This window comes from Nicotiana tabacum, chromosome 15, assembly GCF_000715075.1.
Source record: "Nicotiana tabacum cultivar K326 chromosome 15, ASM71507v2, whole genome shotgun sequence".
Classification (NCBI taxonomy): Eukaryota; Viridiplantae; Streptophyta; class Magnoliopsida; order Solanales; family Solanaceae; genus Nicotiana; species Nicotiana tabacum.
Genome location: NC_134094.1, coordinates 104,644,549 through 104,663,543, shown reverse-complemented (window position 1 = coordinate 104,663,543; position 18,995 = coordinate 104,644,549). Strand labels below are relative to the sequence as shown.

Sequence of the window (18,995 nt, the reverse complement as noted above, 5' to 3'; positions counted from 1 at the left end):
AGGATCGATGACATTCCACTTTTAGATCTTTTTGTTTGCAAAATTATTAGTGGTATTGGCTCTTACCAACCCTTTTCTTTCTTTTCTCACACATTTATATTCTTAAAAAAATTCTTAATTGTTTTTTAATAATTGGGTATATTTTTCTATATTATCCGAAAAATTAATAAAAAAAAAAATTATTTCAGTAGGAAAGTAGTTCAAATATAATATAATAATATATTATTATGGAGGTTTTTTTCTCAATTTCAACGCTTTATGCAGTCCGTTTAGCATTACTTTTATTTAATTTTGGTATTGAATATTATAGAGTGGTAATGTATTACCAATAGAGGATTGTTATGAAATTCAGTTTAGTAAACCTTCCTACATATTTGTAATAAGAATTCAATAGACAAGATTGTATTAATTTTAAAATCATAAATATTAAAATATTAACATAGAAGTCATTGTAGTCTAAAAAAATAAGTTATTACAGCCATATCATTTCTTTATGAGTTCTTCTGTTCAATATTTTAGAGCTATTTTGGTCTATCAATATTATATTCGTGCATTTATAATAATATAGACTTTTCTATTTTTATATGAATTTGGACAATATAATACGTTTTCAAATTAAATTAGTAATAGAAATTTTTTAATAAGTATATCATAAAAGTAATAGGATTACAAGGCTAATATCTATCCCCAAAAATAAGTATACTAATAGAATTCGTAAAGGTAATCATGTAAGATTCCTAGCGTGTAATATTATGTTAATGTCCATCATGTTAAGTTTCATGATCAACTAAGTGATATGTTAGCCAAATTGTACCCACTAGCATGTTGTTATGTTGTTTGTCACCACATTCTCACAAGGTTCTCATGTTAAAACCTTCCCCACATTCTCACAAGGTTCTCATGTTAAAACCTTCCTATAGATACTGCACTCAATCTACTTCCTGTTCATGGTTTTGTTAAACCATCACCTAAAGGTCTTTAGGTTGTTTCTGGTTCATGATTTACTTTGAAACTCTTTGAAATGGTTTACTATCCTATGAAGGTCAATCTTATCAATATCAAACTCTATTTTTGGAATTACAAAATATAAGCTTGCCTCATATGTGTCTTGTGTGCTTTTCCATTTAGTATGATCCTATTTATATGTCTTGGCTAGAAGGTTAAAGCTTTTAAGAGCTAAGTATTTAGGTTGTTTTCTTATGAGTATTGTGTCACTTGCATAGCTCAATTTAACATCTGTTTGGGTAAGTAAGTTATTCATTGGGCTTGGAAATGGGCCATATGTATTGTTGAACCTGGAGCACTGGATTCAGATACACTCTGATTGACTTATGAGCCTGTGGTTTGGGCCTGCTATTTGTCCGGCGAGTAAGACTATTGAAGGCCTGGGATAACCCTGGTTTACTTTTGAGTTGAGCCTGTAATTGCAATTTAGCGGGATTGTATTCATTCCAGCCCATGGTTTGTCATTTTTCAGTCAGTATTATTTCATTCTTAGGCCTGTAATAATTTGTAAAGAAACAATTGGGGTACTAGTGAAATAGGAGAAACGAGTATATTCTAATATTTGTATTGAAAGGGTAGAGAACCTGCCTATAGGGTCTATGTATTATGTTTGGCTGTTTCGTTCATCATGCCTTGTTTGTTATTTTGTTTGGTATGTGATACACTCATAGAAATCATGCCTATAGGGAATCACACACTTCACTTAACTTGTCTAATACTTATACACCACTCAAAGAATGTTAGTTTAAGCATTTGATGTACTTGTTTCTCATTGCGCACATTTAGACAACATGCCTATAGGAAGTATAATGTATGCTTTGATGATCTAGATACTATAACTATATGACTTTAAATAATCAATTGGTCAATTGCTTCCATTACTTTCAAGTGTACTGCTCATCTAGAAATCATGACTATAGGATTCTAATTTTTTAATACATTATTTTCGTTGATTTCATTACACTGCCACACTTAGACGATATTCCTATAGGGATAAAGTATATAAAATTAATTTCAAATGTCTATATATCCTTCCTATAGGACACTATCACCTGCCTATGAAACATGTTTATAAATAATCAGTGCCATAAACCCTGAGTTTTCGAACAGCCTTACTGCCTCATCGCACGAATAATGTAGATGTCATGCATATATATTGGTAATACCTTTAATCTGCCCATACGATAGTCCAGCAACTGTAGCACTACCTGTATAATGCTGGGATCCAGAATCACATAGAAATAATGCTTATAGGACTTAACGGCTATAATGCGTCTTAATCCTGAAAACTGTCTATTGCTGAATCTACCCGTGTGCATTTGTTGTTTATGTATGGAGGCTAACTTGGGGCTCTAATTGTCTTTATGTAAAGTCTTGATTGTTTTGAATGTCGCCTAGTTTTTATTATTTTTAGCAACCTAGGAGAAGTCTAGAACCACTCAAATAGAGGTCCAAAGCCTCTTGGACCATAGGTATGATACGAGTAGTGTACGCATAGGGTACAACCTAGAATTAAATTAGAGCGCCTTTAGGTAAACAACTTTAACATAGTAATCTGGTAGCAGGAGATGATAGTCTGTGCCCACTGAATAATACGAGCAATCCCTACCTCAAAGGAGTTGTGAAGTAATATTTATGTTGCACGGGGAGATCGTTTAGGCTAAAAAACTTAGGACCTCCTCCCTTTTCTTTATTTGTTATTTACACTTAGTCATTTAACATAGATCAATGTAGTTGTATCTCTATAGTCATTAAGATCTGTGTCGGATCTCACGTGCCCTAATAAGACTCTTCGACTTCTAAATTTTTCTTTATTTACTTGATCACCTAGTCTAATTACATAATCCATATAGTTTAAAGTTTGGCAAGGGCCCACAATTGTGGACCTCGAAAAGTGCCTAACACCGTTTCTTTGAGGTAATTTGAGCTCTTACCCGATCTCTGCTCACACGGACTAGGCAACAGAGTTACTTGCAAATATGTGCCCTAACGCACCTCAAAATTGTTAGGTGGCAACTCTTCTATTTTAACACTCATTTAAAAGAGTTGTCACACGTCAAAGCCCGCTTTCACGAGAAAACTGGGCGCCACAAAACTTAGAAATCAACCTTTTATTTAGTTGATCAACCAATTTTGTGACGCCCCAACCTCGGGGAGCACGACCGGCGCTCAACCGAGTGAACCCGGTCGAGCAAGCCTATTAAACCTTTCCTACCCGACTCATTCATAATCCAAAAAGGGAACGCATCACCATTTGTTAAACAGGGGAGAGATCAGTTATATAAATATATAAACGTTGCGAGTTCATTTTTCCTTATATACATTATGACATAGTTAAGTTTTCAAAAGCACATACGGTTTACAATTTAGTGGAAAATAGTTTCAAAATACAACTTGATCCAATGACCACCCCGACATTCATACATGACCCACATAAATATCTACGGAGCCTCTAAAGGTACAAAATACCAACATGACAATGTCGGTAACAAGTCCTCGGCTATACCTCAAAATGTAAAAACTTATACAAAAGAAGAACTACATGACCCCTGGAAGAACTTGGGCTCACCAAGACTGCTGTGAGGAGAGAAGGAGAGCACCACTATCTGCGATCGGCGCTATCTGCGATGGAACCACCTACATCCATTCAAAGATGTAGCGCCCCCGGCAAAAATGGGCATTAGCACTGTCGAATAGTACTAGTATGTAAGGGCAAACACCAATCTTAGTAGAATGAACAGTGAAACGAAGAGAAGACAGTCATAATAATCAAAAAGTGCTTCACAAAATACAAAGTAACACCAATTAAGGATCACATACTTTCTGAGTTAATCTTTCCGTCTTTTTAGGTTAGTAATATTTAGTGCCAAGTGCCACATCTCATAATGTCACCGTGTTTTTACACGGAGTCCGGTCTCGGCCCAACCGGCTAAGCCATCTCAAGTGAGACATATTCATATCCACAATGTAAATCAATAATTCCAACACCAATGCCACCATGTGTACAATATGACGTCCGATCTCGGTTAAGCCATCTGACTTGAGACATAACCTCTTTCAATTGTTCACTCAATTCACATTTCTTTCCCATCTTTCATTACATGGCAAAAACAACCTCATTTATTAAGTAGTTCTTGGCACTTGGGCACATTTTACAATTCAAGTCTTTCCTTTTTTATTCGTTCAAATAACATTATCATTTATGTCGATAAGTACCATCACATAAGGCATTGCACAAATAAGGGAAGGATCTTGGAAAATTATAATTACGTTCTCAAATATCATGATGACATGGTAAACATCTAGAACAATTAGGGAGCATGAATCTTTCAACCCAACACACTAAGGCAAACAATTCTAGTATGATCAAGTCGAAACTTACACCAATTATGCGGACGCCAGGAGTTCGATTCTAAGAAGAAGAGAGTTAGCCATACATACCTCAATCGAACCTCTTTGATTCTACAACTATCCGGAACTCTTAGCAACCTCAATCTAATTTTAGCAATATAACAAGTTGAACCAAAATTAGGAAGACATTTATGGTTTTAGCCCACTTGAACATTTTATCAAATACTAAATGTGTATTAAGGTTTCAAGGTTCTTTTCATGGGAGGTTTCATCTTTCATAACCCATTCATCTCCATTCTTAGCGTACATTATCCCTACACCCTTTTTATCTTACATGCATGCAATCTAATCACCCCCATCCCCATGAAGTATCATACTAGTACCCCATTATAGCTATGTTTGGAATTAAGAGCTGGGGGTGATAAAGTCTTACTTTTTAGGATGAAGAATTTGGTGCCCTACTTGAATATTTCCAATGATTTAAGTGATGATTGAAGATCAATTTGATGAAAATTAGGCCCTCCCTCTAGAACACACTCTCTCTCTCTCTCTCTTTCTCTCTCTAGAAAATATCAGAAAATGGGCTCAAATAGGTCTAAATGGGTGTTTTAACGGAATGGGGGTCGGGTTTTAAATTAAGAAAATGGGTGTCCCGACACAGGTCTGCGGTCGTATATGCGACCGCAGAATGGTTATGCGGTCCGCAAAGTGACCGCAGAAATAGCCCTCAGGGGCTTGAATTCTCTGACTGTATATGCGACCAATATGCGGTCCACATACCTGTTCTGCGGTCGCATAATGCACCGCAAAACTCCCATTCGCAAAAGTTCAAGGTAGATATGCGATCAGTATGCAGCCCGCAAAGCGATTATGCGATCGCATAATTGGGCCGCATAACTGGCCTCAAAATTAACCAATTTTCTATTTCACTTTGCGGCCATTATGCGATCCGCAGAGTGGTTATGCGGCCGCATAATGGGCCGCAGAAACGCATTCTTCTGTGAAACATTTTTCTCCTAGTCTGTAGGGTAACGTTCAATCCAAAAAGTCCGAACCGCGGCGAGCCAGGAATGTATCTTGGCACCACGAAACCCCGAGGTTTTGGTTTAAATTTTTACGGGTCCTTACATATTTGATATATTTGTTTATGATTATTTCAGTTATTTGAAGAAGTATATCAAATCTAAAGTGAGTTGTACGACCTCATAATAAAATCGTTGCTGGTACACCACTTGTTCTTATTGCTAACGATATCATGCCTCTTAATTTGACATTTGCAAGTAATGCATGACATAGGAATATAATTTCGATTCCGCCGAAGACATCTACAAAGGATAATCCTGCTATACCAGAGTTGAGTTTTTATAGTATAGTCTTGAAAACTTATTCTTGTTCAGGATTTAGTTTTGATTGTGCTTCCTCAAATACTTGTATAGCCTTCTTAATATTATACTAATCTTTTTTACTTTGTGATCTATTTTTTTAAATCTCTAACACTCTTTTTATGGAATATATTTATCTACCCTAAGATTTGTTTTAACTTGAAAAATAATTTTACACATATGATGAATTTGAAAAATAATTTAATTGGATTTTCCTGCTAAATAATTAATTGAAAGATTTAATTATTTATTTTTAATATAAAATATAATTATTTTCTCTTGATTTAGATTCTTAATATTATTTCATCTCATGCTTGAATATTTAACCTTGATTATAATTTTATCCACTATAAATTTTATGTTCAAAGAGTAAAAAGATCGATGACATTCCACTTTTAGATCTTTTTGTTTGCAAAATTATTAGAGGTATTGGCTCTTACCAACCATTTTCTTTCTTTTCTCACACATTTATATTCTTAAAAAAATTCTTAGTTGTTTTTTAATAATTGGGTATATTTTTCTATATTATACGAAAAATTAATAATAAAAAAATATTATTTGAGTAGGAAAGTAGTTCAAATATAATATAATAATATATTATTATGGAGTTTTTTTTCTCAATTTGAACACTTTATGCAGTCTGTTTAGCATTACTTTTATTTAATTTTGGTATTGAATATTATAGAGTGGTAATGTATTACCAATAGAGGATTGTTATGAAATTCAGTTTAGTAAACCTTCCTACATATTTGTAATAAGAATTCAATAGACAAGATTGTATTAATTTTAAAATCATAAATATTAAAATATTAACATAGAAGTCATTGTAGTCTAAAAAAATAAGTTATTACAGCCATATCATTTCTCTATGAGTTCTTCTGTTAAATATTTTAGAGCTATTTTGGTCTATCAATATTATATTCGTGCATTTATAATAATATAGACTTTACTATTTTAAATGGATTTGGACAATATAATACGTTTTCAAATTAAATTAGTAATAAATTTTTTTTAAGAAGTATATCCTAAAAGTAATAGGATTACAAGGCTAATATCTATCCCCAAAAATAAGTATACTAATAGAATTCATAAAGGTAATCATGTAGGATTCCTAGCATGTAATATTATGTTCTAAAATTAATAGGATTACAAGGTTAATGTTTAGAATTCCGATTATGTCTTTTTATTAAGAGTTTTTATGCTTAATATTAAAAGGTTATTTTTGTAATCCAACATTTTATTCATACTTTTATAATAATATAAAAAAAATTCTGTTCTTTTTTATTAAAAGAAATTGTGTACATTCCTTACAAGAAACATATGCGCAATAGCATTAATTATATGAGTATTCATATAATCTATTTTTTATATTTCTCTTAAAAATTTCAAATATTTATATTACACAAATTGAAACCATAATAGTGAATTTAGAAAAAAAATATGAAGTAATTTTTTGTTTTGTAAAAGGAAAAATATCACCTTAAGTTTTGAGAACAACAAGTTTGTTGTACGTGGAATTGACAACAGTACTACTGTCTTTGGTTGGCTTAAAATCCAAGGCAAGGAACCTTTCATAACGTTTTGCCGAACGCCGTGTCTTCTCGTAACTGTTTAAAGATAAAATCCTTGAGTTATTAGCAAACCAAATTCAGTTTGCAATTTAATTTTTCTATATGATTATTAACAGTGATGAAGTCAGAATGATAGGTTATATGTGCCATGTAATGTTTTGATGATAAAAAAAAATTTAATGACAAGAACCAGATAAGGAATCTGATACACATCCTCAAGTATGTGGCAACAAGACTTAAGCTGGAACTGTAAATCAACGCTTCAGGAGTCAAAGAATTAACAAGGGGAACAGATGGACATCAGTTTCCCTGGTGATCGTACTAGTCAACTCTCCAACAGCTATAAAGTTGCTGCCTGCACACGCAACAGTGCGAAACAATGCAGCAGTCAACTTTATTGGGAATGATCATGTACCATCCATGCTTGCATCATTCAAGTAATGTCACCAATGTTATATTAACATTAAACCAAAGACAAAACTTCACTTGAACTTTTAAAGAATCCATCAAGCACTCTCTCAAGTGACCAATCAATCTGGCAAGCGATTCTTAAGAGCATCAAGAACAAAGAAAAACATAACTACGGACCAGTTCCCTGTATTGAGTAATTACATGTCCTTAGTTATGTTGCACCTTTATTAAAGTTCTATACTTGTAATTCCTACTTAGATTAGTTAGAAATATTGTGTAGGAAACCTTTGTAAATCATAAACCCTTTTGTTTGTGTCTTGGCTAGTTTAGTCGAGTTAGAAGTCTCTGTAATGGAGTTATTACAAAGTGGCTTGTAATAGGGTTGTTACAAGTTAGTGAGGGATTAAAAGGTTAATTCCTAGATTACAATAGGTTGTAATCTAAAGTTTGCTCAGTAGTGAAGTTGAAATCCTACAAGGGTAGGTCGTGGTTTTTAATCCCGTGAGTTGGGAGTTTTGCACGTAAAACATCTTTGCGTCATTTACCTACTGTAGTGTGCGTGTGTTCTGTGAGAACTAATAGAGAACTTGGTTCTCTATATAGTTTGGTGGACCCTTGAATTCTATCAATTGGTATCAGAACAGGTTTTTTCTATCAGGCTAACACCTAGAAAGGATCCTCATGGCTACTCTACCAAACTTCGAAGAAGGTCAATCTACCTACAAGCCACCAAGATTCAATGGCCAATACTATGGATGTGGAAGACTAGGATGCACGACTTCATCATGGCTGAAAACTCAGAGATCTGGGACGTCATCTGCGATGAACCCTTTGTCCCCATAAACCAGTGGTGACCCAGCTGTAACAATCCCCAAAACAAGAAAGGAGTTCAATGATGTTGATCGCAAGGCCATAGAAAAGAACTTTCGTGCAAAGAAAATTCTTGTCTGTGATATCGGTCTCGATGAATACAACAGGATCTCAGCATGCCAATCTGCTAAGGAGATTTGGGAGGCTCTCCAAACATCCCATGAGGGAACAACACAAGTTAAGAAATCAAAGATTGACATGCTTACCACTATAAAATGAGCTTTTCAGAATGAAAGATGATGAATCCATCCAGGACATTCATACTCGGTTCACTTATATCATAAATGAGCTTCACTCTCTGAGAGAAATCATTCCAAGAAACAAACTCGTCAGGAAAATACTCAGTGTTTTGCCCAGTTCCTGAGAAATCAGTCCAAGAAACAAACTCGTTAAAAGCTAACCATCGATGAACTTATTGGCAATCTGAAAACCTATGAAATGAAGAAGAAGAAGAAGAAGGACAATGAGAGAAGAGATCACAAAAGGGAGAAGAACCTAGTCTTTAAGATGAACATCAATGATTCAGGTGGTGAGGATGCTGATATGGCTTACCTGACAAAAAGATTTCAGAAAATGGTTCGCAGAAATGGAGGCGTTCCAAAAAGGGGCAGTTCCAACAAGCCAAAAAATTATAACTTTTGTCATAAATGTGGTAAGCGAGTACATATCATCAAGGATTGTCCTCTACTCAAGAAAGATCAATACAAACACAACACAGACAAAGCAACTAAGAGGAACCCGGTTCCTGACAAACGCTTCAAGAGGAAAAATGCCGCTGACAATGTTGTGAAACAAGCTCTTGCTGCATGGGGAGACTCTTCCAGCGAATCTAAAAAAGATGATGATCAATGTGACATCTCCAAGATGGCAGTGAAAAGTGAAGTAGCTGAGTATGACTCCATCTTTGCCTTGATGGCACAGTTCGATGATGATGAAGATGACGACGATAATGATGAGGTAAAGTTTCTAGATGTTCAAAGAAATCTGAAGTCTTATTCTCCTAAAAAACTTATGTCTCTAGCAAATGTTTTAATTGATGCTTATCACAGTCTTATAAATGATAAAAATGCACTGACTCTTGAACTAGGAGAAGAAGAACAGTCGAGTGATGACCTAATAGTTGTTGTGGTAGATTTAAAAGAAACCATTGAGAGTCTGAAGAAAGAAAATGATGTTTTAACTAAAAAAATTGCAAATGTAGAACATGAGAGAGATGATCTAGTGGTTGTTGTGGTCGATCTAAAGGAGACCATTGAGTGTGTTAAGAAAGAGAAAGAAGCCTTGACTGAAAAAGTTGCTAGCATAGAGCATGAGAGAGATGATCTATTAGTAGTAGTTGTAGATCTGAAGGATACAATTGAGGAACTAAAAGGAAAAGGTAGGAATGAGATTCTTCAAAAGGGAAAGAAAGTTGCGGGTGAAATACATCTTAGGCTTGAAGATGAGATAAAATCGGTGAAATCTAGTCTGTGTGCTGAACTTGAGATGAACAAACAACTTTAGGAAGAACTAGGTAGAGTCAAGAGTGATCTTGAAAAATCACTCAAGTGGACCTGGTCCTCTGATGCTATCACTGCCATGTACATAAACAATGGGGGAAACAGGCAGGGAATCAGGTTTCAAAGGGAAAAAACTCCCTACAACCCTCATAGCAAGTACGTTACTGTACCTGACAATTAGCTCTGCACTCACTGTGGTGACACTAGGCACTTTAAGGAAACCTATAAGGCTAAGTTTCAGTCTCAATAGAAAAACAAAGTGTTTTCTAAGAAGGTAACTACCGCTAGAGAACCTGGTCCCTCATATAAAATACGCATGATGCCTTCTTGGACCAAAAGAACTCTCATTCATCCCTTTCCTCATTACAAGGGACTCAAACTTGTTTGAGTTCCTAAATCTAACCCTTGATTTCCTTGTGCAGGGAGCAGTGAAGGGGAGCATCCAACAATAGTATATGGATAGTGGTTGTTCAAAGCACATGACTGGAAGTACAATCGATTTCCTTTCACTGAAGGCCCAGCAAGGAGGGAGTGTATCCTTTGGAAATGACAAAAAGGGATACATTCTGGGATTTGGAAGATTGGGAAGTCACTCTCTCATTCTATTAAAAATATGTACTATATCAACGGATTGAAGTAAAGCATGTTGAGTGTTTCCCAAATATCTGACAAAGGAAACAAGGTGGAATTCGTGTCAAAGATATGCACAGTCACAAATCTTATGACTGGTGAAGTGGTGCTAGTGGCGAAAAGATACAAAAATATCTATGTTGCTGATTTTGAGTCCCTACAGAGTGGTGATCTCAGCTGTCTAAGTATTGTTGATGATGATACAAAATTATGGAACATGAGGCTAGGTCATGCAAGCTTCACGTTGTTAAACAAATTGGTCAGGAAGGACCTGATTCATGGTCTGCCCAAGTCAAGCTTCAAGGATCACAAGATGTGTGATGCGTGTGCTAAAGGAAAGCATGTCAGATCCTCTTTCAAGCCTAAAAAGGAAGTTATCACCTCAAGGCCACTGGATCTTCTCCATATGGATCTATGTGGATCTATGAGAGTGCCAAGCAGATGAGGAAAAAGGTACATCTTTGTCATTGTGGATGACTACTCCAGATTCACCTGGACTTTGTTTCTCAAACTAAGGATGAAACCTTCCAAGTATTTGTTGCATTTGTCAAGAAGATCCAAGTGAAGATGGGTAATAATGTAGTATGTATCAGGTCTGACCATGGTACAGAATTTGATAATGCCAAATTCGACGAATTCTGTATTGAAAATGGCATTACTCACAATTTTTCAGCTCCAAGAACACCACAATAAAATGGTATTGTGGAGATGAAGAGTAGGACTCTTGAAGACATGGAAAGAACAATACTAATCGATAGTGGTGTTGCAAAGGTTTTCTGGGCAGAGGCAGTCAACACTGCATGCTACTTGGTGAATAGGTGCATGATCAGGTCCCTCATTAACAAAACCCCGTATGAACTGCTGAATGGGAGAAAACCTAAGCTAACACACTTGAGGATATTTGGTTGTAAATGCTTTGTTCTCAAAAATGGTAAGGAAGCTCTAGGAAATTTTAATGCCAAAAGTGATGAAGGAATATTTCTTGGATATTCATCACAAAGCAAATCCTACAAGGTATACAACAAAAAAACTCAATATGTTGAGGAAAGCATACATGTGATCTTTGACAAAGCACAACACCCTCTTGGAAAAGCTGCACATGATAAGGCTGATCAAGATGGAGAGCTATCAAATGTCAATGGTGAAGTTATTGACATGGAAAATGGAAAGGCTGACATGATGAGTCACGTTAAGGAATCCAATGAAGATGGTGCGACTATGTCTCCAACTGATGGAGAGGAACTTGGTCCCACAATCACGACAACTGGAGCTAAGAACAGAGTTGTCGATGCTGTCCAAGGCACCCTACATGCTGAGATGAGAAGCGACCAAGAACCACAGTCAGATATACCTGGATCTTCTATCAATGAGATTCAGGTACCAAATTGGAAGCACAAAGGTTCACACCCTCTTGAAAACATAATCACTCCTCTTGATTCAGGAATTCAAACCAGATCAAAGTCTAGAAACACACTTGCCTTCTCAGCCTTTCTATCTCAAATAGAGCCCAAAAATATCAAAGAAGCATTAAAAGATGGAGACTGGACTACTGCCATGCAAGAAGAGCTCCATCAATTTAAGAGAAACAAAGTATGACACCTGGTTCCATGACCTGTGGATCGTACTGTTATTGGAAACATGTGGGTATTCAGGAACAAACTTGATGAGTTTGGAAACACCACAAGAAGCAAGGAAAGGCTAGTAATTCAAGGCTACAATCAAGAAGAAAGGATTGATTATGATGAAACTTTCGCTCCAGTCGCTCGAATAGAGGCTATCATAATTCTTATTGCCTTTGCATCATATATGGAATTCACATTGTTCCAAATGGATGTCAAAAGTGCATTTGTGAATGGCTTTCTAAAGGAAGAAGTCTTCGTCAAGCAACCTCCTGGATTTGAGAATCATGAGCATCCTGAGCATGTCTTTAAACTTGACAAGGATTTATATGGACTAAAGCAGGCTCCTCGAGCTTGGTATGAAAGGTTGTCAAAATTACTTCTAGAGAATGACTTTACAGGAGGAAAAATTGACAACACCTTTTTTCTGAAGAAACGCGGGAGGAACCTGCGCATTGTGCAAGTTTATGTTGATGACATTATTTTCAGAGCAACAGTCGACTCTTTGTGTGAGGAATTTGCAAAACTCTTGGGAAGTGAGTTTGAAATGAGCATGACGGGGGAATTGAATTTTTTCTTGGGTTTACAAGTGAAGCAATCTCAAAAGGGGACTTTGATAAGTCGGCAAAAGTACATCAAGGAGCTGTTGAAGAGATTTGACATGGAAGCATAAAAAATCATTGGCACTCCCATTGCCACAGCCACTGGTCTAGACATGGATGAACCTGGTTCCCCTGTGAATCAGACCATGTATAGAGGTATCATAGGGTCACTCCTGTATCTCACAGCAAGTAGACCAGATATTGTCTTCACTATGGGACTTTGTGCCAGGTTACAATCTAATCCAAAGAAATCTCATCTGAAGGCTGCCAAGAGAATCCCGAGATATCTCAAAGTAACACAGGACCTGGTTCTCTACTACCCCTTTGGAGATAACTGTGACTTAGTTGGGTATGCTAATTATGCAGGGTGTCTGGTGGACAGGAAAAGCACATCTGGAATGGCATATTTTCTGGGTTCATGCCTAATTTCATGGGGTACAAGAAAACAAAACTCAGTGGCCCTCTCCACTGCAGAAGTAGAATATGTGGCAGCTACATCTTGTTGTGCTCAACTACTATGGATTAAGCAGTAGTTGGAAGACTTTGGAGTGTTCTCTGATTGTGTGCCCTTGCTGTGTGACAATACCAGTGCACTCAACATGGCCAAGAATCCAGTCCAACATAAGAGAACAAAGCACATTGATGTGCGTCACCACTTTCTCATAGACAATGTTGAAAAAGGGCTCATATGTATGAAATTTTGCAATACAGAAGATCGAATTGCAGACATATTCACCAAAGCAATAAACAGAAAGCACGTTGAAAGAAATCGCTTGGCACTAGGGCTAATAAATCCAAGTTGAGAACCCGGCCCCTTGATGTTTGGCTATGAAAGAAATGTACAAGTAGTTTAGCTAAAAAGTGTTTTCTGGAAAAGTCTAACTCATTTCTATACCGTTACAGGTAAATACACATGATGATTACAAATGAAACAAGCAGTTAATGCATTGCACGTTGGTCAAAGGATGAATCTTACATTTGCAAAATCCGTCAGGGAACCTGGTTCCTTTGACACAGGTTAGTAGTTTCTCTGTACCCGCATTCATAATTTTTAAATGGTTCAAACAGTGCCACGTCATCACATTGTCAGTTTCTTTTCTTTCCCGATTTTTGAACCCAAGCGTCTCACCCGTTATGGAGTGACCCGACTACCCAAACTGCCTCCTTTCTTAACCGGTCCCTCATCCCTCTTAAATACATCCTTTCACCATCACTTCCACCACTATTCACATCAAAAATCCAAAATTTCCCTTTCTTTTCTCTCTTTAAACCAAAACTATCTCTTCTTCAACTCACTGCTTCCCACAATATCTGAACACCAGGAAACTCAAAATGTTCCAAGTGTCACCCCCACTGGGCCCACACCTGTTGAAACACCGATCATAGAACCCACACTCTCCACATCAACCAGTCCAAACCCTAAGGAAGTTTCACCACCACCCTCTGCCTCCTCTCCTACCCAATCGAGTACTGGTTCTCATCAGAGTCGCAAAACTTCGACTCCTAAGAAGTTTGTGGCTACGACTTCTCCTTTTGCCTCGCCGAAAAACCTAGTTGAAGCGGATACAGTCAAAGAAGAAGAGAAACAAGAAATCTCCAGTCTACCAATGGAAGAATACACTGATAAAGACCAAGATGTTGGTCTTGTCCATGCTGAATCAACAATGACAACCCCTAGTCTTGAGTCTACAGGTAACATTCTTTCTTCTACTTTGTTTTCCATGGGGTTACAAGAAAAAGAAGCCATAGAAAATAGTTTGTCGATAGCTGCCAAGGGTGTTGTTATTGAGAATGGTGAGGGTGAGTCTGAGTCTCTAGGGGAAGAAAATAGGACTCTGGTGGAGAATAGGGAACTTGTGTTTGTTGAACCATCGGCACCGGAAAATACTATTGGCACCTACTGAGGAACCTGTTCCATACATAGAGGATCCAACTCTTGGATTCTCTCCAGAACCCTAGATCAGTACTAATCCTGCTCCCTCTCCTCACTTCTACACTAAGCATGCATCTATGGTTGTTCTTGAAATGAGATCTTTATCTGAAGAGGAGAATGAAGACAATGAATATGATTATGATAATGTAGCTATTTCTAGTTTTATCAGGGCTACAAGTGGACATGCCGCTACTCAAGTGCCAACTCCTAAGAGACCTACTACTAGGTTACAAACAAAGGAGGCTTTTGAGTCTGTTATTAGGAAAAACCAAGAACACTGAATGTGGAGAAGATTGGTAAAGGATGGGAAGATTGTGAATAAGAAAGCAGTGCATGTTGTCAATATTGATGATGAAATGGACAAGGAACCTGGTTCCTTGACTCGCAAGTTCTCACATAAGCATTCAATATCCAAGTCAAAAAGTGGATCCTCTATGAGTGTTGCGAGTCAGAAAAAGAGTGCAGGTGATAACTCTGGTGAAAAGTTAGTGGAAGAATCTGTAGAAAACGTGATGGAAGAATCAGTTGGAAAGGTGTCTGAGAAGACAATGCCTGAGAAAGGAAAGAGTGATCGCAAATCAGTGAAACGAAAGGGTGATGCCCGTGAGGAACCTTGTTCTTCCAAGAAGGCAAAGGTTGATGATACCTACGATGCTAGGAAGGAAAAATTGAAAAATCAAAAGGTTTTGTGGGGCCATACATTTGCCCCTGATATTCTGGATATGACTGGCATGCGACAATTGGTGGAGATCTGTGAATTTCAACAGTGGACGCACTTGTTCGCAGGTGACAATCCCAAAGTGTATGAGGAAGAAGTGCGTAGTTTCTATGATGACTTCTTCACAGTAGAGGATGATCATATTTGCATGATGGTGAATGGGGTCAATTTTGTGATGGACTCTGCTGTGCTGTGATCCATTCTGGGTGTGCCTGCTGAGGGATTATCTTAGATTCAAGGCTCGTGCTCTTCAAACTTTAGAAATGCTATTGTGAAGGATAAGACAGTTCAACAGAGGGAACGGGTACACAAGAAAGCCCTCCTTCCAGTATACCAATTGTTGTTTGAGATGGTGAACAAGGTTTTGCTCCCTCATGATGAGAGAAGATCAATTACATCTCGAGCATACCTGGTTCTCATGGAAGCACTAGATAGCTACACCACCATCAACCTGCCTGGCATTATAATAGAACACATGCGGAAGGTGGCAGAGTTTAAGGATGGTAATCATGGGCTGCCTTATGGGTTCCTTCTCACCAATGTGTTTGAGTTCTTCAAAGTCCCTCTAGGAAAAGCTAAGGTGGGTACTCGTACGCAAACCTTCTTTAAGACCACTCTAGAGGAGTGTGAGTGCATTGATAAAGTTGGAGGGGTTAGCAGTACTTTTACTATCTCCCAGTTGATCAACGCCCAAAACAGTGCCACTGATGAGATCAGGAAGTTGAAGGCAAAGAATGCCATTCTTGAGGGTCAGCTAAGTCAGCTTCGGGAGGCACCTGGTTCTAGTAGCTCTCAAAGCACGGAGGTTGCCCATCTGACCAAGGAGAATGCTGATCTCAAGAAACAGGTTGAGGACCTGAAGGAGTAACTGCACAATGAGCAGATGTCAGTAAACACTCGAATGGACATCGTCCTCAAAACCCTTGCCTCTTCCTCTAAGACTTCCCCTTCCAGTGCTCCCTAGAACATATTCCCTTTCCAGTATCAAATCCTAGTGCCTGCCCTTTAATCCTAGTGCCTGCCCTTTATTTTAGTTCTGATGATGTTTATGACTAGTACTTCTGTTTTTGCTGTTTTTATTTTGTGGATGTGTTGGTAACAATGGAACTGCTCCCTGCTTACTTTCCAAAAAGTAATAGAAGTTTAATCCTTTTGATGTGTATGTCTTGCTCTTTGCTCTGTTTTTAGTCATGATTGTGTGCACACTTGCTAGTGATCTTTTATGGTGCCAAAAGGGGAAAATATAATTGAAGAGGAACAAGCTGGGGAACAGATTCAGGGGGAATACAGGATACATGTGTATGTCATTCTGGTTCTTAGGGGAAACTTCAATTATAAATTTTCCATCATCAAAAAGGGGGAAATTAATAGATTATATTACCTTGTTATATTTTGATGATCTAACAAACTTAATGACAAGAATCAGATGAGGAACCTGGTACACATCCTCAAGTATGTGGCAACAAGACTTAAGGTGGAATTGTAAATCAACGATTCAGGAGTCAAAGAATCAACAAGGGGAACAGATGGACATCAGTTTCCCTGGTGATCGTACTAGTCAACTCTCTAACAGCTATAAAGTTGTTGCATGCACACGCAACAGTGCGAAACAGTGCAGCAATCAACTTCATTGGGAATGATCTTGTACCATCCATGCTTGCATCATTCAAGTGATGTCACCAATGTTATATTAACATTAAACCAAAGACAAAACTTCACTTGAACTTTTGAAGAATCCATCAAGCACTCTCTCAAGTGACCAATCAATCTGGCAAGTGATTCTCAAGAGCATCAAGAACAAAGAAAATCATAACAATGGACCAGTTCCCTGTATTGAGTAATTACATGTCCTTAGTTGTGTTGCATCTTTGTTAAAGTTCTATACTTGTAATTCCTACTTAGCTTAATTAGAAGCATTGTGTAGGAAACCTTTGTAAATCATAAACCCTTGTGTTTGTGTCTTGGCTAGTTTAGTTGAGTTAGAAGTCGTTGTAATAGACTTATTACAAAGTGACTTATAATAGAGTTGTTACAAGTTAGTGAGGTATTAAGAGGTTAATTCCTAGATTACAATAGGTTGTAATCTAAAGTTTGCTCAATAGTGAAGTTGAAATCCTACAAGGGTAGGTCGTGATTTTTAATCCCGTGAGCTGAGAGTTTTTCATGTAAAACTTCTTTGTGTCATTTACCTACTACAGTGTGTGCGTGTTCGTGGGAACTAATAGATATCCTGGTTCTCTATATAATTTGGTGGACCTTTAAATTCTATCAAAGAACTTTTCACTAAGAAAAAATCAAATATAAAAAAATAAATATATAGAAATAGAATAATAAAATTTAACATAATAGTATTAATAAATAAAACTTGTTTGCATATTTATACATTATAATGTTCTGCGAAAGAATATCAATTGACTTCCCATTAGACAAGGGTGGTTCCACCAGTGATTATTAATAGCCAACTAACCCATTAACGTCAATCTCGTGGAATCTGATATCAACTGCTTCGTAACAGAACTTTGTGGACCCATAAAATATTCTTTAAAATGCTTACGATCGCTTCCAGGTCCTTTGAAAACTATTAACTGATTTCAAAGAAGTAATATACTATAATAATCTGCTTACAAACGCATTAATATAATGTCAACCAAAAGATTAATTTTCTAACCTAAATCATCTACTCCTTCATTTTATTTGATGTGATAGTATCCTTTTCCTTTATTAGTTTATTTGTTCCTTAAGTAATGACATATTTTTATATTTAAAAATAATTTATTTTTAAACTTTCTCATCTTATGTTTATGATTCTTTTTATATTCACAAAAGTACCATCACGCGTTCAACATCATAAGTTTTAATTTTTTTTTCTTCATTTAGATGTCGTATTCAGTCAAACTAACTCACATGTATTCTAACGGAGAGAGTGATATTTTCTAAGAAACTTGCAGGAGAGGACCGGCTATTTTGTGCCTTTTGAATATTCCTCCTCTGCATTGACATTAAGCACACCTTTCATTACTGTCTACAAATGTATTTTCGGAATGATAGAGTTTGAATGTGAAAAACTAGAAAGAATTTTCATTCAGTGTGAATCTATTTTTGTTGTTGATGAATTCTATATTAGCTAAAATTTAGAGTCTACAGGTGCACACTTTTCGAGCAGACATATGGCAGAGATATCAGAGTAGAGATGAGTCAGCAAATAATTAATAGTGGATATGGATATGTTATGGGTATTGTACAAATTTCAAGAACATAAAAATCGGAGAAGTGAATTTGAAAGCAAGGTATTGGTTGAAGAAAACAACATTAAAGGAGCAGTCGTGACGGAAAATCTCAGCATTTATTCCTAACGTTTTGCAGCCATCAAGAGGGAGTTTTATTCTACTTAAAGAGGGTGAGAT

General features: G+C 36.8%; 1 protein-coding gene across 1 annotated transcript; it reads left to right on the top strand.

Annotated features, from left to right (window-relative positions):
* Positions 1 to 10,732: 10,732 nt before the first annotated feature.
* LOC142169773 (putative mitochondrial protein AtMg00300) lies at positions 10,733 to 11,164 on the top strand. The gene has a single exon (XM_075231678.1). It carries the CDS (start codon positions 10,733 to 10,735, stop codon positions 11,162 to 11,164), a length of 432 nt encoding a protein of 143 aa, XP_075087779.1.
* The last annotated feature ends 7,831 nt before the right edge of the window (positions 11,165 to 18,995 follow it).